The 22,318-nt window shown below is 41.1% G+C and overlaps 1 protein-coding gene across 1 annotated transcript in view; it reads left to right on the top strand.

Moving 5' to 3' along the window:
- wipi2 (WD repeat domain, phosphoinositide interacting 2) overlaps window positions 1-22,318 on the top strand; it is a 74,841-nt gene that overhangs the window by 49,430 nt on the left and 3,093 nt on the right. Inside the window, exons 7-10 of the mRNA XM_043711917.2 lie at window positions 3,145-3,215; window positions 7,643-7,750; window positions 13,247-13,411; window positions 14,303-14,410. Coding sequence (XP_043567852.1) covers window positions 3,145-3,215; window positions 7,643-7,750; window positions 13,247-13,411; window positions 14,303-14,410 — 452 coding nt within the window. The remainder of the gene's footprint in view (window positions 1-3,144; window positions 3,216-7,642; window positions 7,751-13,246; window positions 13,412-14,302; window positions 14,411-22,318) is intronic.

The following is a 22,318-nucleotide window of genomic DNA, read 5'->3' as shown; positions in this document are numbered from 1 at the left end:
TTTATTTTATCTGTGATTTATTATCTATTATTAACTCCTCATTCTCACTGTATTGAGTACCAATGCTCATTTTATTTAATATTTTCCCATTTAAATATCTGTAGAAACTCTATCCATTTTTATATTCCTAGCTAGCATCCTGTCTTCTTCTAATTCTCTTTTGCTGATTAGCATCTTCCTTGCCGCTCATGTTTGCGCAGTTGTGCCTTTTCCTTATGTTTGATGCACCCCTTAACCTCTTAACTACAAAGTGTTCCCTTGAGAATTTTTATTCATATTTGAAATATTCTTATTTTGAGTATTCTGAAATATCCTTTTAAACATCTGCCACTGTGCCCTCTCTTTATCTATCCCCTAACCTATTATGCCCATTCACTTTAATTTTTGTGCCTACATAGTTGTCCTTATTTAAAATGCTAGGCTTTGATAGAATATTCTTCCTTGCAAATGGATGTTTAGTTCAATAATAGGTGGCTCAGCGGTTAGCACTGCTGTCTCACAGCGCCAGGGACCCGGGTTCAATTCCCGCCTCGGGCAACTGTCTGTGTGGAGCTTGCACGTTCTCCCTGTGTCTGCATGGGTTTCCACTGGGTGCTCTAGTATCTTCCCACAATCCAAAGATGTGCAGGTTAGGGGAATTGGCCATGCTAAATTGCCCATAGTGTTCAGGGATGTGTCAGTTAGATGCATTAGTCAGGGCTGAAAATGTGTTGCTGGAAAAGCGCAGCAGGTCAGGCAGCATCCAAGGAACAGGAGAATCGACGTTTCGGGTATAAGCCCTTCTTCTCCAGCACCTGCAGTCCTCACTTTCTCCTTGCATTAGTCAGGGGTAAATATAGAGTAATGGATTTGGGTGGGAACTCTTTGGAGGGCCGGTGTGGACTTGTTGGGCCAAAGGGCCTGTTTCCACACTGTAGGGTTTCTAAGAATATTGTGGTTGCTCCTACACAAGGGTTCCTTAACCCTGAGGTCATTCATTAATCCTGTCATATTATGCAGCACCGAGTCTAATATAACCTACTCTGTGGTCTGTTCCAAAATATGTAGCTCTAAGAAAAGATCTCAAGAACATCCTATGAACTTGTCTTCCATCTGCTACTACCAATTAAATTTTTTTCAGTTTATATATAGATTAGAACCACCTGTGATTATTGCTTTTGCTTAATCATAAGCACAGAGTCTTGTTGGATACTTTGTCCCATATTATGGTTAATGTAAGGGGGCCTGCAGACTGGTCCCATCAGTGACTTCTTTCTTTTAATATTCCTCATCTCCACCCAAATAGATGCCAAATCCTAATTTCCTGAACCATGGTCATCTCTAGCTATAGGTCGTTCTGCTATAATATGCATTTCATCAGCGTGAATTGGATAATGCAAACTTTCTACTGAATGGGTACAGCGACTATCAGCAATCTTCTACAGTGCGATTTTCTCTTGTGCGAGGTTGCAGAGGAACATAACTGTCACATTATAGCAGAACGACCAGTATTGTACAAAAGCCATCCTTGATTAATGTACTATCCCTCCATCTCTACCTACCTTCCCATTTTCCTTGATTGTCATATACCCCTCAATATAGAGGAGACATCACTGTGTGCTATCAGTTTGTTTACTTGGTATCTTAATGCATGTAACATTCAAAGTCTGCAGTATTTCTTTTGTTATCTTTGTAACATCTAGCCTTCATTCTTGCTATATTTGTTGGTTTCCCTTCTGCCCCTTCCTATCAATGGCTGACTGTCATTTCCCATATTATTTTCCTCTCTCTTACATTGTCTCTGCACTGCGGTATACGATATCTTGCCACATTTGGCTCTGTTAAAATACCACCATTGACAAATTCGCCATTGATTTCAAAATCTTGATTTAAAATAATTTCATGCTGTAAGTCTTTGAATTAATTGTGCTTTAAGAAATATGAGTTGCACCTGGAATAAGAATGTTAAAAACCATCAATGTAAAATAATGGCAGTCACTGTACAGAAGGGAGCTATCTCGCCCATTTAGTCCAAAGTTTGTGCTTATTATTTCTAAAAGTATTCTTTTGGATTTTAGGCAGTGATGACGTGGATTATCTATTCTCCAGCCTGCTATCAATTTCTTTAATGTAGCAATTGTTTCACAAGAAAGTGAGATGTCCCAGACCATTTTGAAGAACATTAAAAGCTAACCATTTTCATAAGTATGAAGTTTTGTGTTGGCCCAACTTGGGAAGCTGGCCGGTTCTCTTTCCTAAAATACACTGCTTAGCCTGCTTGGAATTTTATGATAGCCATCAGTGTTACGGATTTATTTAATTCATTGCATGACTAGCCATGATGGGATTATGAACTTGCAGCTGCTGTGCCGCTAGTTCAATATTGTAGTCACTACACTACCATAAGAGCCTACCATAACCCTATTTCTCTAGTTCTTACCCTTGTCCTTTTATGTTATTTCTTTACAAATACTAACATAGAAGATCTGAGTGAAAATTTGAAATACAGGCTAAGATGTCAGGTGGATGAGCCATTTGTAGATTGCCATCTGCTACTTCAAGGCATTTGAGAATGGCTAATTATTTCTGGCCTACTGGTGTGATTTCTAACTGTGTGAAAATGTCTTGTTTGTAGAAATTTCACAAATATCGAGAAAAGAAGACTAGACTGTAAGGTATCAGAGCAGAATTAGGCTATTCACCTCATCAAGTCTGCACTGCCATTCGATCATGGCTATATGTTTCTCAACCCTATTCTTCTGCCTTGTCCTTGCAACCCTTTTATCCCTTTACTAATTGAGAACCTAGCCACCTCTGCCTTAAATACACTCAATGACGTGGCCTCCTCTATCCTCTGCAGCAATGAATTTCAGAGTCACCACCCTCTGGCAGAAGAAATTCCTCTCTCGTAATGTGTTGAATGTCACACTGTTGCAAAGCACAACAATATCAGGCCACTATTTTATGTTCAGATTTTTGATCAAGTCTATGCTGTATGAGAGGATAGTGTGTGAATTTCATCCTATAAATCGTCCTTTTTTGTAAAGGTATTCATGTAGTGCAGAGCTGTAATCTTTTCCTTGCTGAATCAGCTTTGCTTATGATGACTTGTGTTTTCATGCTCCTTTTGCTCATTTTTGTCTCGTTTGATTGTTGTACTTGCAGGGAACAGTAATCAGAGTGTTCTCCATTCCAGAGGGACAGAAACTTTTTGAATTCCGAAGGGGAGTTAAGAGGTAAGAAAATGGGGGATATGTAAACTTGATGGCAAGCCTGCTAGACTTGTGAGGAATTAAAATCCTATTCAACTGAGAAATACAATAACATGAAAATACAATAAGTAGGAGTAAAATAGTTCACTCAGTCTCTCAAACTTATTACACAATTGGTATTTGGTATTCAAAAATCTATCACCACTATAAACACCGGAGGAAACATCAAAGAAGCGCTTCGCAGGAGGCTCCCAAGCACTGATGATGTCGCCTAGCCAGGGGACGAAACGTTTGCAACAAAAACTTCCAGCTCGGCGAACAGAACTACAACAATCTATCAAAATCTCTCTCGAATATAGTCAAAAACCGAATACAGTCCTCTTGGGCAGGGAATTTCAGAGGTTCATAAGTCTGAAGAAATTTCACCTCTAGAAGTATTACTAATAGAAAAAAATCCTTCCACTATCTCCCCATGAACCTTTGTCTTGGACTTGGACTTGAACTAAGATATTCTAATCTCTCAAATTTCCTACAAAAGTGAATAACTTGAAAATATCTCCACATTATATTTCATCTGTTTCATTTTTGCTTACTCACCTAACCTATCTATATAGCTTTACAGGCATTTTCCATCCTCCTGACAGTTCACTTGCCCTTAAAACTTTGTGTTGTTAGCAAACTTGCATATATACATGCAGTGTTCACACCAGAACCATGGATGTAGATTGTAAATAGCACTCCTCTTTGCAGCACCCTGTTAGATTAAAGCCTAGCACATGTTTATTCCTACTCCCTGCTTTCTGCCCCTTCGACAATCCTTAAGCCCTGCAATATCAGTCCACTGCCCCCAATTCTGTGAGCCTTAATTTTGTGGACTGACCTCTTGAATGCTACCTATTGAACGTTTTATTTGAAAATGCAAGTACTCATTTCTGTTTATCTACAACTTCTTTAAAAACGAAAGGTTCAACTGGTTTGTCAAACATAATTTCCCTGTGATTAATCCATATTGACTCTACCCAGTCATATTATGATTTGTAAGTATCCTGTTACCATGTCCAAAAAGATAAATTCTAACCTCCTTATAACTGATATTTGGCTAATGACATGCAGTTTCTTGATTTCTTTCCCTCTTTTCCTCAATAGCAAGGCTAAATTTGCTGTTTTATTCATGTGAAATTTTCCAGTTTTTTTTTCATTAATCGTAATTCAAGTCTTGCATTTGCATTGGACCTTTGTGTTCCTTACAATATCTAGAATGTTGTTTTTTAAATACTCCACAGTGAATTACAAAATACATTTAATAAGTCTGTATATTTTGGGTCAAATTCCCTTTGGAGAAGTACAATGGGTGTACCAACATTGCATGGACTATAGCATTCAACAAGGCAGTAAGCATCATCTTCTCCGAGGGCAGCAAGAGATGGGCAACAAATGTTGGCCTCGCCAGCAATGCTCAGTTTTAACTCCTCCTTGGAATCTATCAGCTATAACTCAAGTTGCCAATTGTAACAATTGTCACAATTTGACAAGCTTTTTAACTTGATTGTTATTTACTTCAGATCTCACCATGTTGGGATTTGACCCCATGTCCTCAGAACATAATTCTGGGACGTTGTAATATTGCCACTATTCTATGTCCTGTTAGCTATGGAGATTCATAACTAGGATTCCTTCAGCAAGTCTCGTACTTGAGAGAAATCAATGGCCTTTTGCTAAAAGACTGGAACTGATTTTGGTGCAGGGAGTTGTGACCTGATTGTTTCATGTTTAGGGCTAATATGGATTTTATTTCAAATAATTCACAAACCTTGGGAGAAGATTTGTAGCTTGGGTGCTCATTGTTGTGGTTCTGTTCGCCGAGTTGGGAATTTGTGTTGCAGACGTTTCGTCCCCTGTCTAGGTGACATCCTCAGTGCTTGGGAGCCTCCTGTGAAGCACTTCTGTGATGTTTCCTCTGGCATTTATAGTGATTTGTACCTGCCGCTTCCGGTTGTCCGTTCCATCTGTCCGCTGCAGTGGACGGTATATTGGGTCCAGGTCGATGTGCTTATTGATTGAATCTGTGGATGACTGCCATGCCTCTAGGAATTCCCTGGCTGTTCCCTGTTTGGCTTGTCCTATAATAGTAGTGTTGTCCCAGTCGAACTCATGTTGCTTGTCATCTGAGTGTGTGGCTACTAAGGATAGCTGGTCATGTCGTTTCGTGGCTAGTTGGTGTTCATGGATGCGGATCACTAGCTGTCTTCCTGTTTGCCCTATGTAGTGTTTTGTGCAGTCCTTGCATGGGATTTTGTACACTACATTGGTTTTTCTCATGCTGGGTATCGGGTCCTTCGTCCTGGTGAGTTGTTGTCTGAGAGTGGCTGTTGGTTTGTGTGCTGTTATGAGTCCTAGTGGTCGCAGTAGTCTGGCTGTCAGTTCAGAAATGTTTTTGATGAATGGTACAAACAGGAAGACAGCTAACGGTCCACATCCATGAACACCAACTAGCCACGAAACGACACGACCAGCTATCCTTAGTAGTCACACACTCAGATGACAAGCAACATGAGTTCGACTGGGACAACGCTACTATTATAGGACAAGCCAAACAGAACAGCCAGGGAATTCCAAGAGGCATGGCACTCATCCACAGATTCAATCAATAAGCACATCGACCTGGACCCAATATACCGTCCACTGCAGCGGACAGCTGGAACTGACAAACGGAAGCGGCAGGTACAAATCACTATAAATACCGGAGGAAAGATCACAGAAGTGCTTCACAGGAGGCTCCCAAGCACTGAGGATGTCACCTAGACAGGGAACGAAACATCTGCAACACAAATTCCCAGCTCGACGAACAGAACCACAACAATTCACAAACCTGAAAGCAGTGTGAAATTTGCAAAAAAATTAGATCTGAGGAATTTTGAAATAACGGTCTGAGTTAATCAAAATCTGTAGATGAGGATAATACCAGATTAAATTTCATATTGACAATATATAGATTATTGTACATCGGAAGGAAAATGGGTTGATACACCTACTCCATGCATGATATTGAAATATCTAAGGAAGACAGTGAAAGAGACTTCTGAGTCCCAATCAATCAATGCCATCTATATCCAAACCATTCAGAGCAGTCAGTAGAACCAGACAGAGGTGTGGCAGATAGAGTTAATTTAGATAACTGAGTTGTTGCATTTTGGTAAGGCAAACCATGGCAGGATTTATAAAGTTAATGGGAGAGTCCTAGGGAGTGTTTCCAAACAAAAAGACCTGGAGAAGCAGATGCATAATTCTTGGAAAGTGGAGTTGCATGTAAACAGGGTGGTGAAGGAGGTTTTGGCATCCTTGCTTTCATTGGTCAGAATATTGAATATAGAAATTGGGACATCATATTGTGGCTGTACAGACATTGGTAAGGCCACTTTTAGAATACTGCATACAATTCTGGTTGCCCTTCTATTGGAAAAATATTCTTAAATTTGAGAGGGTGCTGAAAACATTTGCAAGGATGTTACCAGGACTGGAGGGTTTGAACTAAAGGGAGAGACTGAATAGGCTGGGGTTTTTTTTCCCTGGAGCCTCTCAGGCTGAGGAGTGACTTTGTTGAGGTTTATAAAATCATGTGGGGCATGGATAGAGTGAATAGCTAAGGTTGTTTTCCCAGAGTAGGGCAATCCAAAACCAGAAGGCATGGGTTTAAGGTGAGAGGGAAAAGATTTTAAAAAGGACCTGAGGGGCAATTTTTTCAAGCAGAGGGTGGTGCGTGTATGGAACGAGCAGCTAGAGGAAGTGGTGGAAGGGAATATAATTACAACATTTAAAAGCCATCTTTGCTGGCAAATGGGACTAGGTCAGATTGGGTTGTCTGGCTGACACAGACAAGTTGGACCTAAGGGTTTGTTTCCATGACGCTGCGACTAGAACAGTTGTGTATAAACCAGAAAAAGTTAGGATTAAAGTATACAGTACTCTGGTCTCAACATCTTGAATGTTTTGTCTGGTTCTGATCACTGACCTCCGAGGCCAAATTCTAGTGCTGGAGAAATGAGAATCTTCTGAGAGGATGAGCCATGAGGAAAAATTGAAATAATTTGTTCTTTTTGGTCAAGAGGGTATGCTTCATTGTAAAAGTCTCCAAGATACAGTAATTTTAAAAAAAATTTGAAAAAGTAAATCTCATTATATTAAGTTAAATGAAGGGACTAAGACAGGTTCAAGCTAGTTAAAATTATATTCAAGTCTGCTTTTGGGGTTTGCATGAGTCACTCAAAGTTGACACAAACATAAAATGCAGTTTCTGATATCTCTTGGCATTTCCTACAGGAGGGTAGCATAGGGAGAATTTTGTTTTTAAAATGCTACATATTTTTTGTCGTAGGTTTGTTGACATTAACTTCAAGTTTTCAGTTTGGTAAGCAGGTTTTCATTTGCTCAGTGACAAATTTCTTGTCATTTAGGTGCGTCAGTATTTGTTCGTTAGCATTCAGTATGGATGGAATGTTCCTGTCTGCATCCAGTAACACAGAAACAGTACATATCTTCAAACTGGAGACGCAAAAAGAAAAGTAAGTAATCACTGAAATAATTGTCGGTGTTGAATGACAGGCCTCGTGAGTGAAAGATTCTCAGTTAAAACCCCACAGAACAAGTGGTGTTTATCACAGTTAAAAATCACACAACACTAGGTTATAGTCCAACAGGTTTATTTGGAAGCATTAGCTTTCGGAGCACTGTTTCATCAGATGGTTGTGGAGTATAAGATTGTAGGACACAGAATTTATAGCAAAGTTTACAGTGTGATGTATCTGAAATTATATATTGAAAAGGACCTGGATTGTTTAAGTCTCTCATCTTTTGTAATTCTGCAGAATTACATTTTACTTTGCTCAAAAATTGGATGAATCCATGTAAGATTCTGTAAATCCATTTTTTAGATTAGAATCAGTCTGACCATTGTGGCACAGAGTGTCTCACACAGGGCAGCTCACATCTTAAATGCATTATCTGGGCCGACATGATACCAACTGCTAAAGTTCACTTGAGAATGTAACTTTTAAAAAATGTTCTGCAATTTACATATGAAAGAACTGAAACCAGCATGGTCATTCTAAAAGATGAGAGACTTAACAAACAATCCAGGTCTTTTTCAATATATAATTTCAGTGAATCACACTGTAAACTTTTGCTATATATTCTGTGTCTTACGATCTTATACTTCATAACCACCTGATGAAGGAGCAGTGCTTCAAAAGCTAGAGCTTCCAAATGAACCTGTCAGACTATAACTTGCTGTTGTGATTTTTTAACTTTGTACACCCCGGTCCAACGCTGGCATCTCCAAATTGTGTTTATCACAGTGACATTTAAACACACACACCAAAATATGCTGTACAATGTCTCATCAATGTCTTCCCCATTGTTCCACTTTGACTGGGCTAACATGTCCATCCTAGGATAAGCCAAACCAAGACATGCACAAGAATTCCTGGAAGCATGACATTCCAACAACAAACACATTGACTTGGATCCCATTTCCCACCCCCTGAGAAAAAGAACAGGAAAATACATCATGGGAAATGATGTCGCCACAAAAAATGACATCACCAACCCAAGGAAACCAAAACACGTAAACAGAAAGCGGGCCATCCAGAGGCTCACTGATCTTACCTAGTATGGTACAAAATGTCTGAAAACTAACCTTCCAGCTCAGCAAGCAACTGAACTTCATCCTGAGCTACAAATCTTCGCAAAACTTGCTAACGTCAGTTGGCCATTCAACCCCTCAAGATTGTTCCACCATTCAAATAGATCATAACCAGTTTTTTTTGTATTTCACATGTTCATCTACTTCTGATACCTTATGACTCTTGATGCAAACAAAAATCTGTCAATCTTTGCATTAAAAACATTGAGACAGAGTTCCAGACTTTCTCAACTCTGAGAGAAAACACTTCTCCTTATCTTTGTCTGAAGAGATTGGTTGTCAAAAAGTGCCCCCTAGTTTTGGATTGACACACACAAGGAACCATGCTTTCTATGTCCATCTTGTCAAGACCAATCAGAATCTTTTATACTTCAAACATGTTACTCCAATGAGCCCTATTTGTCAAACCTTTCCTCATAAGCTATCCTTCTTATTGTAGATATCACTCTATGATAGTGAACCTTCTCAATACCACCTGAAGCACACCCATGTTCGTTCTTAAATGAGGAGATCAAAACTGAACGCAATGTTCAAGACTGGGAGTTGCTAATTCCCTACATAACTGAAGCATTAATCCTTATTATTGTGTTCAATTTCTCTTATTAAAGACTAGCCTTCTCAATTATGTACTGTATCTATATTTTAATATTTCTGTAATCCATCGTCAAAATGTAGATCCCTCTACACCTTGAAATTGTGTTCTCCATTTAAGTAATACTCTGCTCTCTTATTGTTCATTTTAACAGGAAAAATTTCACATTTTCCCACATTACAAGCCCTCTGCTAGATTTCAATTCGCTCACTCAATCTATCTGTATTCATGTACAACCTCCTTGTCTTAAAACACACATGGCTACATATTTTTGTCATCCGCAAATTTGGCTACCATGCCTTTGCTCCCCTCATCTAAGTCATTGATTGTAAAAAGCTGAGGTCCAGCACAGATCTCTGTGGGACTCCACTTGTCACATCCTGCCAATCAGAAAAGACCTGTTTATGCATGTTTTGTTTTCTCCCAGCCAGTTAATCTTCCATGTGTATGAGCTATACCATGAGCACCTTCTTTGCACCATAACTTTTGATGTGGCACTTTGTCAAATGCCTTTTTGCAATCTCATTTACAGTACACCTACAGGATTCCCTTTATCCATAGTGCATGTTACTCCTTCAAAGAACTTCGATAAATTGGTTAAACATGATTTCCTTTTCACCAAACTATGCTGACACTTCCCAGTTCCCTTTTGAGTTTTTAAAGTGCTTAGCTATAACTAACTTGATGTTTGGTAATGAAGCCGACCCCACAACAGTCAAGCTGACAAGCCTTTAGTTCCCTGTTTTCTGCTGCCCTTCCTACTTGAATAGATGGATTTTATTTGCTACTTTCCAGCTGGATGAAATCTTTCAAGAATTTCTCAGATTTTGGAAAAGTTAACACAAATGCTTCTCCTGTCACATCAGTCGTTTCTTTTAAGATTGACTTGTCAGCTTGCAGTCCATCAGTTTTTACTGTATAACCTCCGTGGTGATTGTAATTCCATCAGTGTCTGTTTCCCGTTTACCTTCGGATTTTTAGCTATTACTGGCATGTTTTGGTATCCTCTTTAGTGAAGATGGAAGCAAAATATTAATTCATTTCATTCTCCTTTTTCCTTATTATCTTCTATTAGCTCAGCCTTCTCATTCTCCAGTGGGCCAGTGCACTTATTACTTAAACATTTCCTTTTTAAATATCTTTAGAAACTCTTGCTGTCTGATCTTGCTGTCTGATTTCTAGCAGCTTCCTCCTAAACTGTAACTCTCTGATTTAATCTTTTAGTCTGTCTCTACATTATACTGTCTGTTTTTCTGATCTGCTACTCATCTTTGTGCAGTTTTATTTTTTTCTTAAGTTTGATGCTCTCAACTCATTTAGTTAACCATTTTCCCCATGGAATTTGTTTGTTGTTTGACTGTACTCATTCTGAGTATTTAGAAATATCCCTTAAATGTCTAGCATTGCTTCTCTTTTCATCTGTTTCTTAGCCTAGTAGGCCAGTTTATTTCAGCTAGCTCAGCTTTCATGGTCTTATTTTAAGTTTGAAATAATTGTTATCCCACCTCCTGAGTCAACAGCATGTCCACATGTTCGCATGCAGTAAGGAGTTGATAAGGCTTTAGGTCCCGAGGTTTATAAATAGAGGCATAGATTGTAAAAGCAAGGAAGTGATCCTCTATCACCTCAAATCATTGGTCAGATCACATTTGGAGTATTGTGGTTCAGTTCTAGGCATCTTATTTAAGAAAGGATGTTAAAGCCCTATGTAGAATGCAAAGGAGATTTGCTAGAATGATACAAAGGATGAGAGATTTTAGAAAAAATTAGGCTTATTCTTCGAGCCATAGAGATGTACAGCATGGAAACAACTCGCCCATGATGACCAGATATCCGAAATTAATCTAGTCCCATTTCCCTGCATTTGGCCCATATCCTTCTAAACCCTTCCTATTCATATATCCATCCAGATTCTTTTTAAATGTTGTAATTGTGCCAGCCTCCTCCACTTCCTCTGGCAGTTTATTCTGTACATGCAGCACCCTCAGCATGAAAAAGTTGCCCCTTGGGTCCCTTTTAAATCTCTCCCTCACACCTCAAATCTGTGCCCTCTAATTTTGGACTTTTTTACCCTGGAGAAAACACCTTGTCTGTTCACCCTATAAGTGCCCCTCATGATTTTATAAGCCTCTACAAGGTCACCCCTCAACCTCCGACACTGCAAGGAAACTAGCCTCAGCCTATTTTTGGAGCAGAAAAGATTGAGGTGACTTTATTGAACTTTTCAAAGTTATGAACAATTATGACAGGATAAAGAAGGATATTCTGTTTCCACTAGTTGGTAGAAATCAGTACTTAAGGGTCACAATTTTAAGATTGTTAGAATGAGATAGTAGAAGCCACTTTATTCAAAATGGCTAGGGTTTGAAATGTGCTGCCTGGGAGAGTGGTGGAAGTGGATTCCATGCAAGGTTTCAAAAGAGAGCTGGAAATATATTTGAAAGTGATGAATTTAGAGGAACTAGCTGTGCAACTGTTTTGGGAGCCAGCCAGTACAGACGTGATTGGTTGAATGGCCTCCTCCTGTACTGAGGATTCTATGATTCTAAATACGAGGCTTAAAGTCATTCTTCTCCCTTTCAAACTGACTGTAAAATTTAGTGATTGTGATCGCTGCTATCTCGGAGTGCTTTTACTGAGTTATCATTTAATTGTCACATTACACAATACCAGTTCTAGTTTAACCTGTTCTTTGGCTAGTTCCAGAATACTGCGCTAAGAGACTGTCTCAAAGTATTCCTGACCTCATCCAGGCGAGCATTGCCAATCTGAATTTGTTTTTGTTATTTTTTTGTTAGATTAAAATCACCATGGTTATTTCCATTTCTTTATCATAAGCATCCAATTAAAAAACCTCATCCGACATTGCATTCAATTTAAAGGGTTACTGTAGTCCACTGCTAACAGGGACGACTACCCGCAATATCCTTATGTCCACCTGAACTGATTCTACATCCTGATCTCCTGAAACAAACTGTCTCCTGACTATTGCACAAGTGTCATCCTTGATCAATAGTGCAACCCCTCCAAGTTTTCCAAGTAGCCTGTTCTTTTTTTAAAGTTATATATCCTTCAGTATTCAGGATGCTTGTCATCATGAGTCATGTTTCCCTTAAGGCTGTCAAATTATATTTATTTACTTCAATGTGCTTCAGTTTACTTCATTTGTTTACTTTATTATGAATGCTCTGCATATTCATTTGCAGATTCTTTTTTAGTTTTATCATTTTCTTACCTTTTGTTAACATTTAGAATTCACTGTTGGTGTACCTTTGGGTTCATGCGCTGTCCCTTATTGTCATTCTCTGACCTTCACTTCTTATATTACTATTTTGCTGTTCTGCCTTGACTCCACCCTTCAATCTTCTACAACTACCTGAGCTTAATCCCTAATACTTAGAGGCTTTAAAGCATTCTCCACTTTCCTGGTTGAACAATTGCTAGAATATTGTCAAGGCATAATTCAGGTAGAGACCATGTTTTTCTCGTGTCCAATTCCACTCTCAAAATTCAGGGTTTTTCACCAGTTGTGCATGGTTTGTACGTGAATTATGCCTTGATCAATATTCTAGCAGTTGTTTAACTAGGAAAGGCTTCTGAGACTGAATGGCTTGCCCCTGTTTGTGTGTTCCTTTATTTTTCAGCAGCTGTCTTAAAGATTGCTCTGGGAGCATTCGATTGTCCCATTCAGGTGATAAATAATGGGGTGCTGGGTTGAGGAAGAGACTGGTTATGTAATATTTCTGAATACCTCTCATTGTTTAGACCGCAGGAGGAACCAACCACATGGACTGGTTATTTTGGAAAGGTGCTCATGGCTTCCACTAGCTACCTGCCTTCCCAGGTCACTGAGATGTTCAATCAAGGCAGGGCATTTGCGACAGTCCGGTTGCCATTCTCAGGGCACAGAAACATTTGTGCATTGGCTACGTAAGTATAACATTTTGCTAAAGGTAAGGCATATTATTCAGCTTTGAATTTTATGAAAATGAATACATAAACTTTATAGATTGACAAGCTTAGTTTGACAATATTGATGAGTTATTAATGATAAAATGCATTTGAGTGTTCAGTAAGTTTTGATTGTTCAGTTTTACTGTCTAAGGAGTTGTCAATCCTGGTGCAGTTAATGTTATTGATTAGTCTGAAAGACAAAGTCTTTTCCTTGGCATGGGGGGAGTCCAGAATTAGAGGGCATAGGTTTAGGTTGAGAGGGGAAAGATATAAAGTAAACTGAAGCACATTGGTGTAAATAAATATAATCTGACAGCCTTAAGGGAAACATGACTCATGATGACAAGCATCCTGACTATTGAAGGGTTTATAACTTTAAGAGGCAACATTTTCATGCAGAGGGTGGTACGTGTATGGAATGAGCTGCCAGAGGAAGTGGTGGAGGCTAGTAAAATTGCAACATTTAAAAGGCATCTGGATGGATATATGAACAGGAAGGGTTCGGAGGGATATGGGCCGGGTGCTGGCACGTGGGACTAGTATGGTTTGGGATAACTGGCCATCATGGACAAGTTGGACCGAAGGGTCTGTTTCTGTGCTGTACATCTCTATGACTCTATGGAAAATAATTGAGCAAAATAAACTTTATATGTAAAAGAAACAAAAATAAATCTGAAAGGAAGGAATGCGACATCAGGAAATTAATTGGACAATTCAGGAATAGGATAAATATGGAAAGACGAAATTAATGTAATCTTTCCATAAATGTCGAGCAGTGAAAGTTTTCTGTATTTGCTTATGCTAGGGAGTAAGTGCAGGGTAGCAATAGTTCCTACCATCTTAATTTGCTATTTGACACTTTCCCAGAATACAGAAGATTCCTCGGCTATTGGTAGCAGCGGCAGATGGTTATCTCTACATGTATAACTTGGATCCACAAGAAGGGGGCGAGTGCACACTAATGAAACAGCACAAGTAAGCAACACAACTGTGGCCTGCTGGAAGTACGTTCCAGAAGTTAGTGTGTGAAATTATTATTTGCACTTCAAACCTGTAAGATGAAACCTGTTAATTGAGATTTTTTTATTGGTAATAATGACAGATACTGGAGATCAGAGTCGAGAGTGTGGTGCTGGAAAAGCACAGCAAGTCAGGCAGCAGCATCCAAGGAGCAGGTGAAGCGACGTTTAGGGCATAAGTCCTTCATCAGGTAGGGCTTATGCCCAAAACGTCGATTCGCCTGCTCCTCGAATGCTGCTTGACCTGCTGTGCTTTTCCAGCACCACACTCGACCAATAATGACAGAAGTCAGCTTCATCCATTGTTTCTCCATTTAAACTGATGGCATGTTCTGAAGCCCATACATGTGCAGAATAAGCAGTCACAGCTGTCTGAGATTCCATGCTTCTGAGGGTGCACTGTTGAAACACCCCAGATTGGAATCATTGTTTACTTCATGCATTGTCAAGAAATTGTACTCTAACACTGTGTTGCTGTAAAAATCCTTGAACAGCCATGCCTTAATAGAAGAGATGAAACTGGGTTTTTAAATGGTGCCGTATCCTCAGTTCCTGCTGAACACCTTGACCAGGTCTGAAAAACTAATTTGTATTTGTGGAAAGTCAAATTTCCCATTTTTATTTTAAAAATTATGTTTTAAATTTTGTAATAGAATTTATATGGTTAGTTTAGCTTCTATCAGAATCCAATCATCATTTATTTTTGCTGCAGAACCAAGGATAAAATGGATTTTAACCCTGGTTTGCTGTCAGTGAGAACTGTTCAGGGCGGTATGATGGCTCAGTGGTTAGCACTGCTGCCTCACAGTGCCAGGGATCTGGGTTCAATTCCAGCCTCAGATGACTATCTGTATGAAGTTTGCACATTCTCCCCGTGTCCGCGTGGGTTTCCTCTGGCTGCTCCGGTTTCCTTCTACAGTCCAAAGATGTGCAGGTCATGTGAATTGACCATGCTAAATTACCCATAGTGTTCAGGGACGTGTGGGTTAGATGTATTAGTCAGGGGAAATGCAGCGCAATAGGGTAGTATGGGTCTCTGTCCTGTTTCCACACTGTTGGGGTTGTATGATAGTTCAGGTCAGGCAACATCTGAGGAGTAGGAAAATCAATGTTTCAGGCAAAAGCTCTTTATCAGAAATGAGACTGGGATCCTTGTGGGTGGAGTGATATATGGGAGGAGTGTGAGGCTGGGGCAAAGGTAACAGTGCAATAGGTGGATGGAGGTGGGGGTAATGGTGATAGGTCGGAGGGGAATAAGTGGGAAGGAAGAGGAAGAGGTGGGACAGGTCATGAGGACAGTACTGAGCTGGAAGGTTGGAACTGGAATAAAGTGGGGGGAGGGGAAATTAGGAAACTGGAAGTCCATATTGATGCCCTGGGGTTGGAGAGTCTCGAGGTGGAAGATGAGGCGTTCTTCCTCCAGGCATCGGGTGGTAAGAGAGTGGCGATGGAGGAGGCCCAGGACCTGCATGTCCTTGGTAGAGTGGGAGGGTGAGTTGAAGTGCTTGACCACGGAGCCATGGGGTTAGTTGGTGTGGGTGTCCCGTAGATGTTCTCTGAAGCGCTCTGCGAGTAGATGTTCTGTCTCCCCAGTGTGGAGGAGACCTCTTCAGGAGCAGTGGTTACAGTAAATTACGTGCAGAAGTGCAAGTAAAACTTCGATGGATCTGGAAGGCTCCTTAAGGGTCTTGGACGGAGGTGAGGGGGGAGGTGTGGGCACAGGTTTTGCAATTCTTGCCGTGGCAGGGGAAGGTGACAGGAGGGGAGGGTGGGTTGTTGGGGGCATGGACTTGATCAGGTCGTTGCGGAGGGAATGTTCTTTATGGAAAGTGGATGGGGTGGGGAGGGAAATATACCTCTGGTGATAGGGTCCGTTTGTAGGTGGTGGAAATGGCGGAGGATGATGCGATGTATATGGAGATTGGTGGGGTGGAAGGTGAGGACCAGGGATATTGTCCTTGTTGCGGTTGGAGGGGTGAGTTTTGAGGGCGGAGGCGTGGGAAGTGGATGAGATGCGCTGGAGGGCATAATCAACTACGTGGGAGGAGAAATTATGGTTTTTAAAGGAGGAGGCCATCTGGTATGTTCTGTGGTGGGACTGGTCCTCCTGGGAGCAGATACAGCGGAGGAATTAGGAATAAGGGATAACATTTTTTTACAGGAGGCAGGGTGGGAGGAGGTGTAATCCAGGTAGCTGTGTGAGTAGGTGGTTTTGTAGAAAATGTCAGTGTTGAGTTGGTCATTGTTGGAGATGGGGAGGTCCAGTAAGGAGAGGAGGGTGTCAGAGATGGTCCAGGTGAATTTAAGGTCAGGGTGGAACGTGTTGGTGAAGTTGATGAACTGTGCACCCTCCTTGTGGGAGCACGAGGTGGCGACGATGCAGTCCTCAATGTAGTGGAGGAAGAGATGGGAAGTGGTGCCAATGTAACTGCAGAAGATAGAATTTTTCACATAGCCGACAAAGACAGGCATAGCTGGAGCCCATGCGGGTGCACATGGCTACCCCTTCAGCCTGGAGGAAGTGGAAGGATTTGAAGGGGAAGTTATTGAGGGTGAGGACGAGTTCAGTCAAACAAATTAGTGTCAGTGGAAGGGTACTGATGAGAACATCGAGAGAGGAAGAAACTGAGGCCTTGGAGGCCCTGGTCATGGTGGATGGAGGTGTGGAGGGACTGGGTCTTCATGGTGAAGATGAGGCGTTGAGGGCCAGGGAAATGAAGCCTTGGAGGAGGTGGAGGTGGTGTCCTGAACGTATGTGGGGAGTTCCTGGACCAGGGGTATAGGTCAATATCGAGGTAGGTGGAGATGAATTCAGTGGGGGAGGAGCAGGCAGAGATGATAGGTCAGCCAGGGTAGTCAGGCTCATGGGCACCTGCATGGGCCCCAGCTATACCTGTGGTGTCAGCTACATGGAACAGTCCATCTTCTGGCACCACTCCCCACCTTTGCTGCATTGATGACTGCATTAGCGCCACCTTGTGCTCCCATGAGGAGGTTGAACAGTTCAACTTTACCAACACGTTCCACCCCAACCTTAAATTCACCGAGGCCATCTCTGACACCTCCCTCCCCTTCCTTCTCCATCAATGGTGATCGACTCAACACTGACATTTTCTACAAATCCACCGACTCCCACAGCTGCTTGAATTACACCTCCTCCCACCCTGCCTCCTGTAAAAACAAAAAAATTGCTATCCCATATTCCAAATTCCTCCACCTCCGTTGCATCTGCTCCCAGGAGGACCAATTCCACCACAGAACACACCAGATGGCCGCCTCCTTTAAAGGCCGCAATTTCCCCTCCCACGTGGTTGATGCCTTCCAGCGCATCTCATCCACTTCCCGCACCTCCACCCTCTCACCCCATCCCTCCAACCGAACAAGTACAGAACCCTTCTTCACTTTCCACCCCACCAACCTCCATATACATTGCAGGTGGCGGAAATGGCAAAGGATGATGCAAACGGACCCCACCACCAGAGATATATTTCCCTCCCCACCCCTATCCACTTTCCATAAAGACAGTTTCCTCCATGACTACCTCGTCAGGTCCATGCCCCCCAACAAATCACCCTCCCCTCCCGTCATCTTCCCCTGCCACCACAGGAATTGCAAAGCATGCGCCTACACCACCTTCCTCCCATCCGTCCAAGGCCCCAAAGGAGCTTTGCACATCCATCAAAGTTTCACCTGCACTTCCACGCACGTCATTTACTGTATCTGTCGCTCCGGATGCGGTCTCCTCTACATTGGGGAGACAGGGCGCCTACTCACACAGCGCTTCAGAGAACATCTCCAGGATACCCGCACCAACCAACCCCACCACCCTGTGGCTGAACAGTTCAACTCTCCCTCCCACCCTGCCGAGGACATGCAGGTTCTGGACCTCCTCCATCATCATTCCCTTACCTCCCAACAGCCGGAGGAAGAACACCACCTCTTCTGCCTCAGGACCCTCCAACCCATGGCATCAATGTAGATTTCACCAGTTTCCTCACTTCTCCGCCCCACCTTATCCTAGTTCCAACCTTCCAGCTCATCACTGCCCTCATGAACTGTCCTACCTGTCTATCTTCCTTTTGCTCCACCCTTACCTCTGACCAATCACGTTACCCTCATCTCCATCTACCTATCGAACTCTCAGCTATCTTACCCCCCAGCCCCACCCCAGAGTCTCCCAGCCTCATTCCTGATGAAGGGCTTTTGCCCAAAACGTCAAATTTATTTTTCCCTGCTCCTTGGATACTGCCTGACCTGCTGTGCCTTTCCAGCACCACACTCTCGACTCTAGTCTCGTAACATCTGCATTCCTCCCTTTCACCTTGTATGATAGTTCAATCTGATTGGCTGTTTATCCTGTTGTTGATATTGTTGCTGCTCTATGCCTTGAAATCACTAGAACTAAACTAACATTGGGAAAGAAGTCTATTTTGTGCCTGACTCTGAAATCAAGGCCACTGTTGTGTTTGATAAAACAGAAAATGGTGGAGAAATTCAGCAGCATTTGTGGAGAGGTAAACAAAGTTAACATTTCAAGTTCAGTATGACTGACTATATTGAATTTAAAATGTTAACTTCGCTTTTGTATCCAGAGGTGCTGCTCATTCTGCTGAGCCTCCCTAGCATTCAGTTTTTACTTCAGATTTACAGCATCTACCATTTTGCTTTTACTTCAGTGTTTGATATGATGAAGAAGTAGAGGAATGTATAAAGACTTCTAATTGAGGCAAATAAATCTTTCTCAGAAAAAGAATGACAACTCTGCATGTCCGGACATCATCTTTGGAATGACTGTACTGTGGAGACCAGAAAATATGTTGGAGTAGAACTTGCATTGATAGCAGGATCTTGCTCTCTTTTTGCATCAGGCGACTGACTGTGTGGAGTTTGCACGTTCTCCCCGTGTCTGCGTGGGTTTCCTCCGGGTGCTCCGGTTTCCTCCCACAGTCCAAAGATGTGCAGGTCAGGTGAATTGGCCATGCTAAATTGCCCGTAGTGTTAGGTAAGGGGTAAATGTAGGGGTATGGATGGGTTGCGCTTCGGCGGGGCGGTGTGGACTTGTTGGGCCGAAGGGCCTGTTTCCACACTGTAAGTAATCTAATCTAATCTAATCTCCCATATAGCATTTATAACAATTGACTCATCCACTTGCTGTATGTCATGTGTATTTAAATAGCTGCATAAGAATTACAGCATTAACAATGAGACCAAAGAAGAAATATTTGGGAAAAACAAATCATTAATGCATAATTGGGAAATCTTTAAAACTTGATTTGATGTAATTTATTGAGTTCTGAATATTCCTCTTAGTCTTTTGTCTGCATTTTCCCGTGTTGCATTTAGAAATTATTGGCTGTATTGCAGTAGAAGCAGTTTTAATTGTGATCATAAGTAAAATCAATCTCTTTGTACAAGGATTAAAATGCCAAGAAGTGAGAGGAAATAACACATTAGTTCGCAGATCACATCATCCTTGTTTTACTAAAATATGTAATCTCATTCACATTAATAGCTCTACATGCTGTTGATAGTGCTTATGGGTTTATGGTTTAATACTCTAAACTTCCCCAAGTGTTCTATAAGCAAATATTTCTGACAATACAAACTATATTATTGGGAGTAACTTTGCTGTGTGGCTCTTTGTCAACAATAATTGGATATCGAGAGTTTTAGGTGGAATTGGTCTTTCCTGTCAGCCTTTGGATAAATACTACTTAGACACTTAGATATTTGTATGTGTCACTCATTATTCAAAACCCTTAATTTGCAATGTGTAAATTTTCATCTTCACTGCTTGGGAAAATGGGTGTTTACTCTTTTTGAAAATTATTTGACCTCCATTACATTGGTTTAATTGGGATGAATATCAGGCAGATTCTGTAAATGTTGGATAATCTTGTCTCAGTTATTGATTGAGAAATGCAGACAGAAAGGAGATGGAACTGGACTGACTGGATTTTTACAGCTATTTCCTTCTAACCATTGAGGAAATCTTCTCTGTTAATTGTAGCCCATGTTCCCAAATCAGTTATGCTTATCAACTTGGTGCTGACTTTGAGAGTATATTACAAGTCTAGAACTGATAATCTTATAATAAAATGCAGGCTTTCCTGGTTGTCTAGTGTTTGGTATATGCGGCTTTGACAACCATGGCCTTTGCTCGATTCCCCATTACAATGACAAATTATTGCTTTGGTGTGAATGATTAAAATATGGGTCTTGTGGAACATAGGGACACCACCAATCTCTGAGCCAGAGGTCTGGGTCCAAGTCCCACCTGCCCAGGATGCATATTATAACACCTCCAAAAAGGTGGTTTAAAATAATCACAAAAAGTGCATAACACATCAGGCAAATTGCTACCAAATACTTTTGTTGATGTATTCTTAGTAAGTTTTCTCTGGTTGGGGGGCATGTCTTTTACATTGGAAATCTATGCGTTTACCCTGATTGTATCTGGATCTCCAAAACCAAAAATGAAAGGTACAGTTTAATTAGCAAAATTTTGTAAAGCATCTTATAATGTGAGCATCAGTAATGAACTGAAAACAGAAATAGATGGGAATTGATCACAAATGGATGAGGTTTTCATTTTTTTTCTTTTGAATTTTAAAGGTTTTTGAGTTCTTTTACAGGCATTTTATGGGATGTGGGTATTGTACCATTTGTCTACCCAGTCAGAAAGCAGCCTATGATCCTGTGGGACTATGGTGACTTTCACTTCAATAGGCCAGCATTTGTTGCACGCCTTAATTGCTTTTGAACATGTTGGTAGTTGCCTTTTTAAACTGCTGTAGTCCATTTGGTGTAAGCAGACTTACAATTGAAATATGAATGGACACTTTGTTTGTGAATCTGCAAGTTAGCCAAGATGGCAGCTGAGTAGGGTGCTTGTGCGGGGGCATGTCCATTTGGACCACTTTCTCTTTGTTTTTCTTTTGTTTTGTTTTTGCTTTACTCCTCTTAACCATTGGTGGCCTTAAGGAAACCCAGCGCAGATTTGAGTAGGCCCAGCATGGACTCTTTCTTCTATTTTGGTGGCATTGTGAGCCATACTTACTTTTTCAGGGTGAGCACAGAATCTGGCATCTGAATCGGCAGTAGCTGTATCAGCTGAGGTGGTGTTGGTAAGATCAACCCAGTAGTGAAAGATGGCACCTGAGGATGGGCGATTTTGTTGTTGTTTGGGTCTGGGCTGGCGGCAGTGGCCGTGGTGAAAGATGGTACCTGAAGAATGGCAACTTTGACATTAGTTGGGTCCAACACAGATGGCGGTGAGGTGGTGGAAGAGGGATGGTGGAGCTGATGAGATGGCTCAGGACTGATGGGCTCGAAGCTAGATTTTTCTTATTCTTAAAACTGTTCAAAATAGTGTCAGATTGTGGTGACAATGGAAAAGAATTTCACTACATTTTATTGTTTTCTCACTAAAATACCCATGACAAATGTCTCTTACTCTAATGGAAATTGGGAGATGGTTCATCATTGCATTAATATTTACTTAAAAGTCAAGGAAACCATTTAATAGAATCGACGCTTTTGACCAAATTTGGTTTTATTATGATGCACCTTTTTTCTCTGCCTTCATAAAATGCATCCTATGCAATGCATTCCTCAGGTTGCTATTACAAAAATGTAGATGTTTGAAAATTAATGTCTGCTTCCATACTATTGATTTATACAACTTTGGTTGAATAATGTGGTCTCTGAATCTTTAGTATTGACATTGAATTGGATTGACTGAATTTATTGTCACGTGTACTGAGGCACAGTGAAAAACTTTGTCTTGCGAGCAATACAGGCAGATCACAGAGTTAATTAGCATAGATAAGTAAATAATAGGTCAACCGGCAAAAACAAAATC

This window comes from Chiloscyllium plagiosum, unplaced genomic scaffold (assembly GCF_037043375.1).
Source record: "Chiloscyllium plagiosum isolate Xiang-an unplaced genomic scaffold, Cpla_swu_hap1 HiC_scaffold_20, whole genome shotgun sequence".
NCBI classification, from domain to species: domain Eukaryota; kingdom Metazoa; phylum Chordata; class Chondrichthyes; order Orectolobiformes; family Hemiscylliidae; genus Chiloscyllium; species Chiloscyllium plagiosum.
The sequence above is the reverse complement of the archived record's forward strand: the minus strand, read 5'-3'. Positions and strand labels throughout refer to the sequence as shown.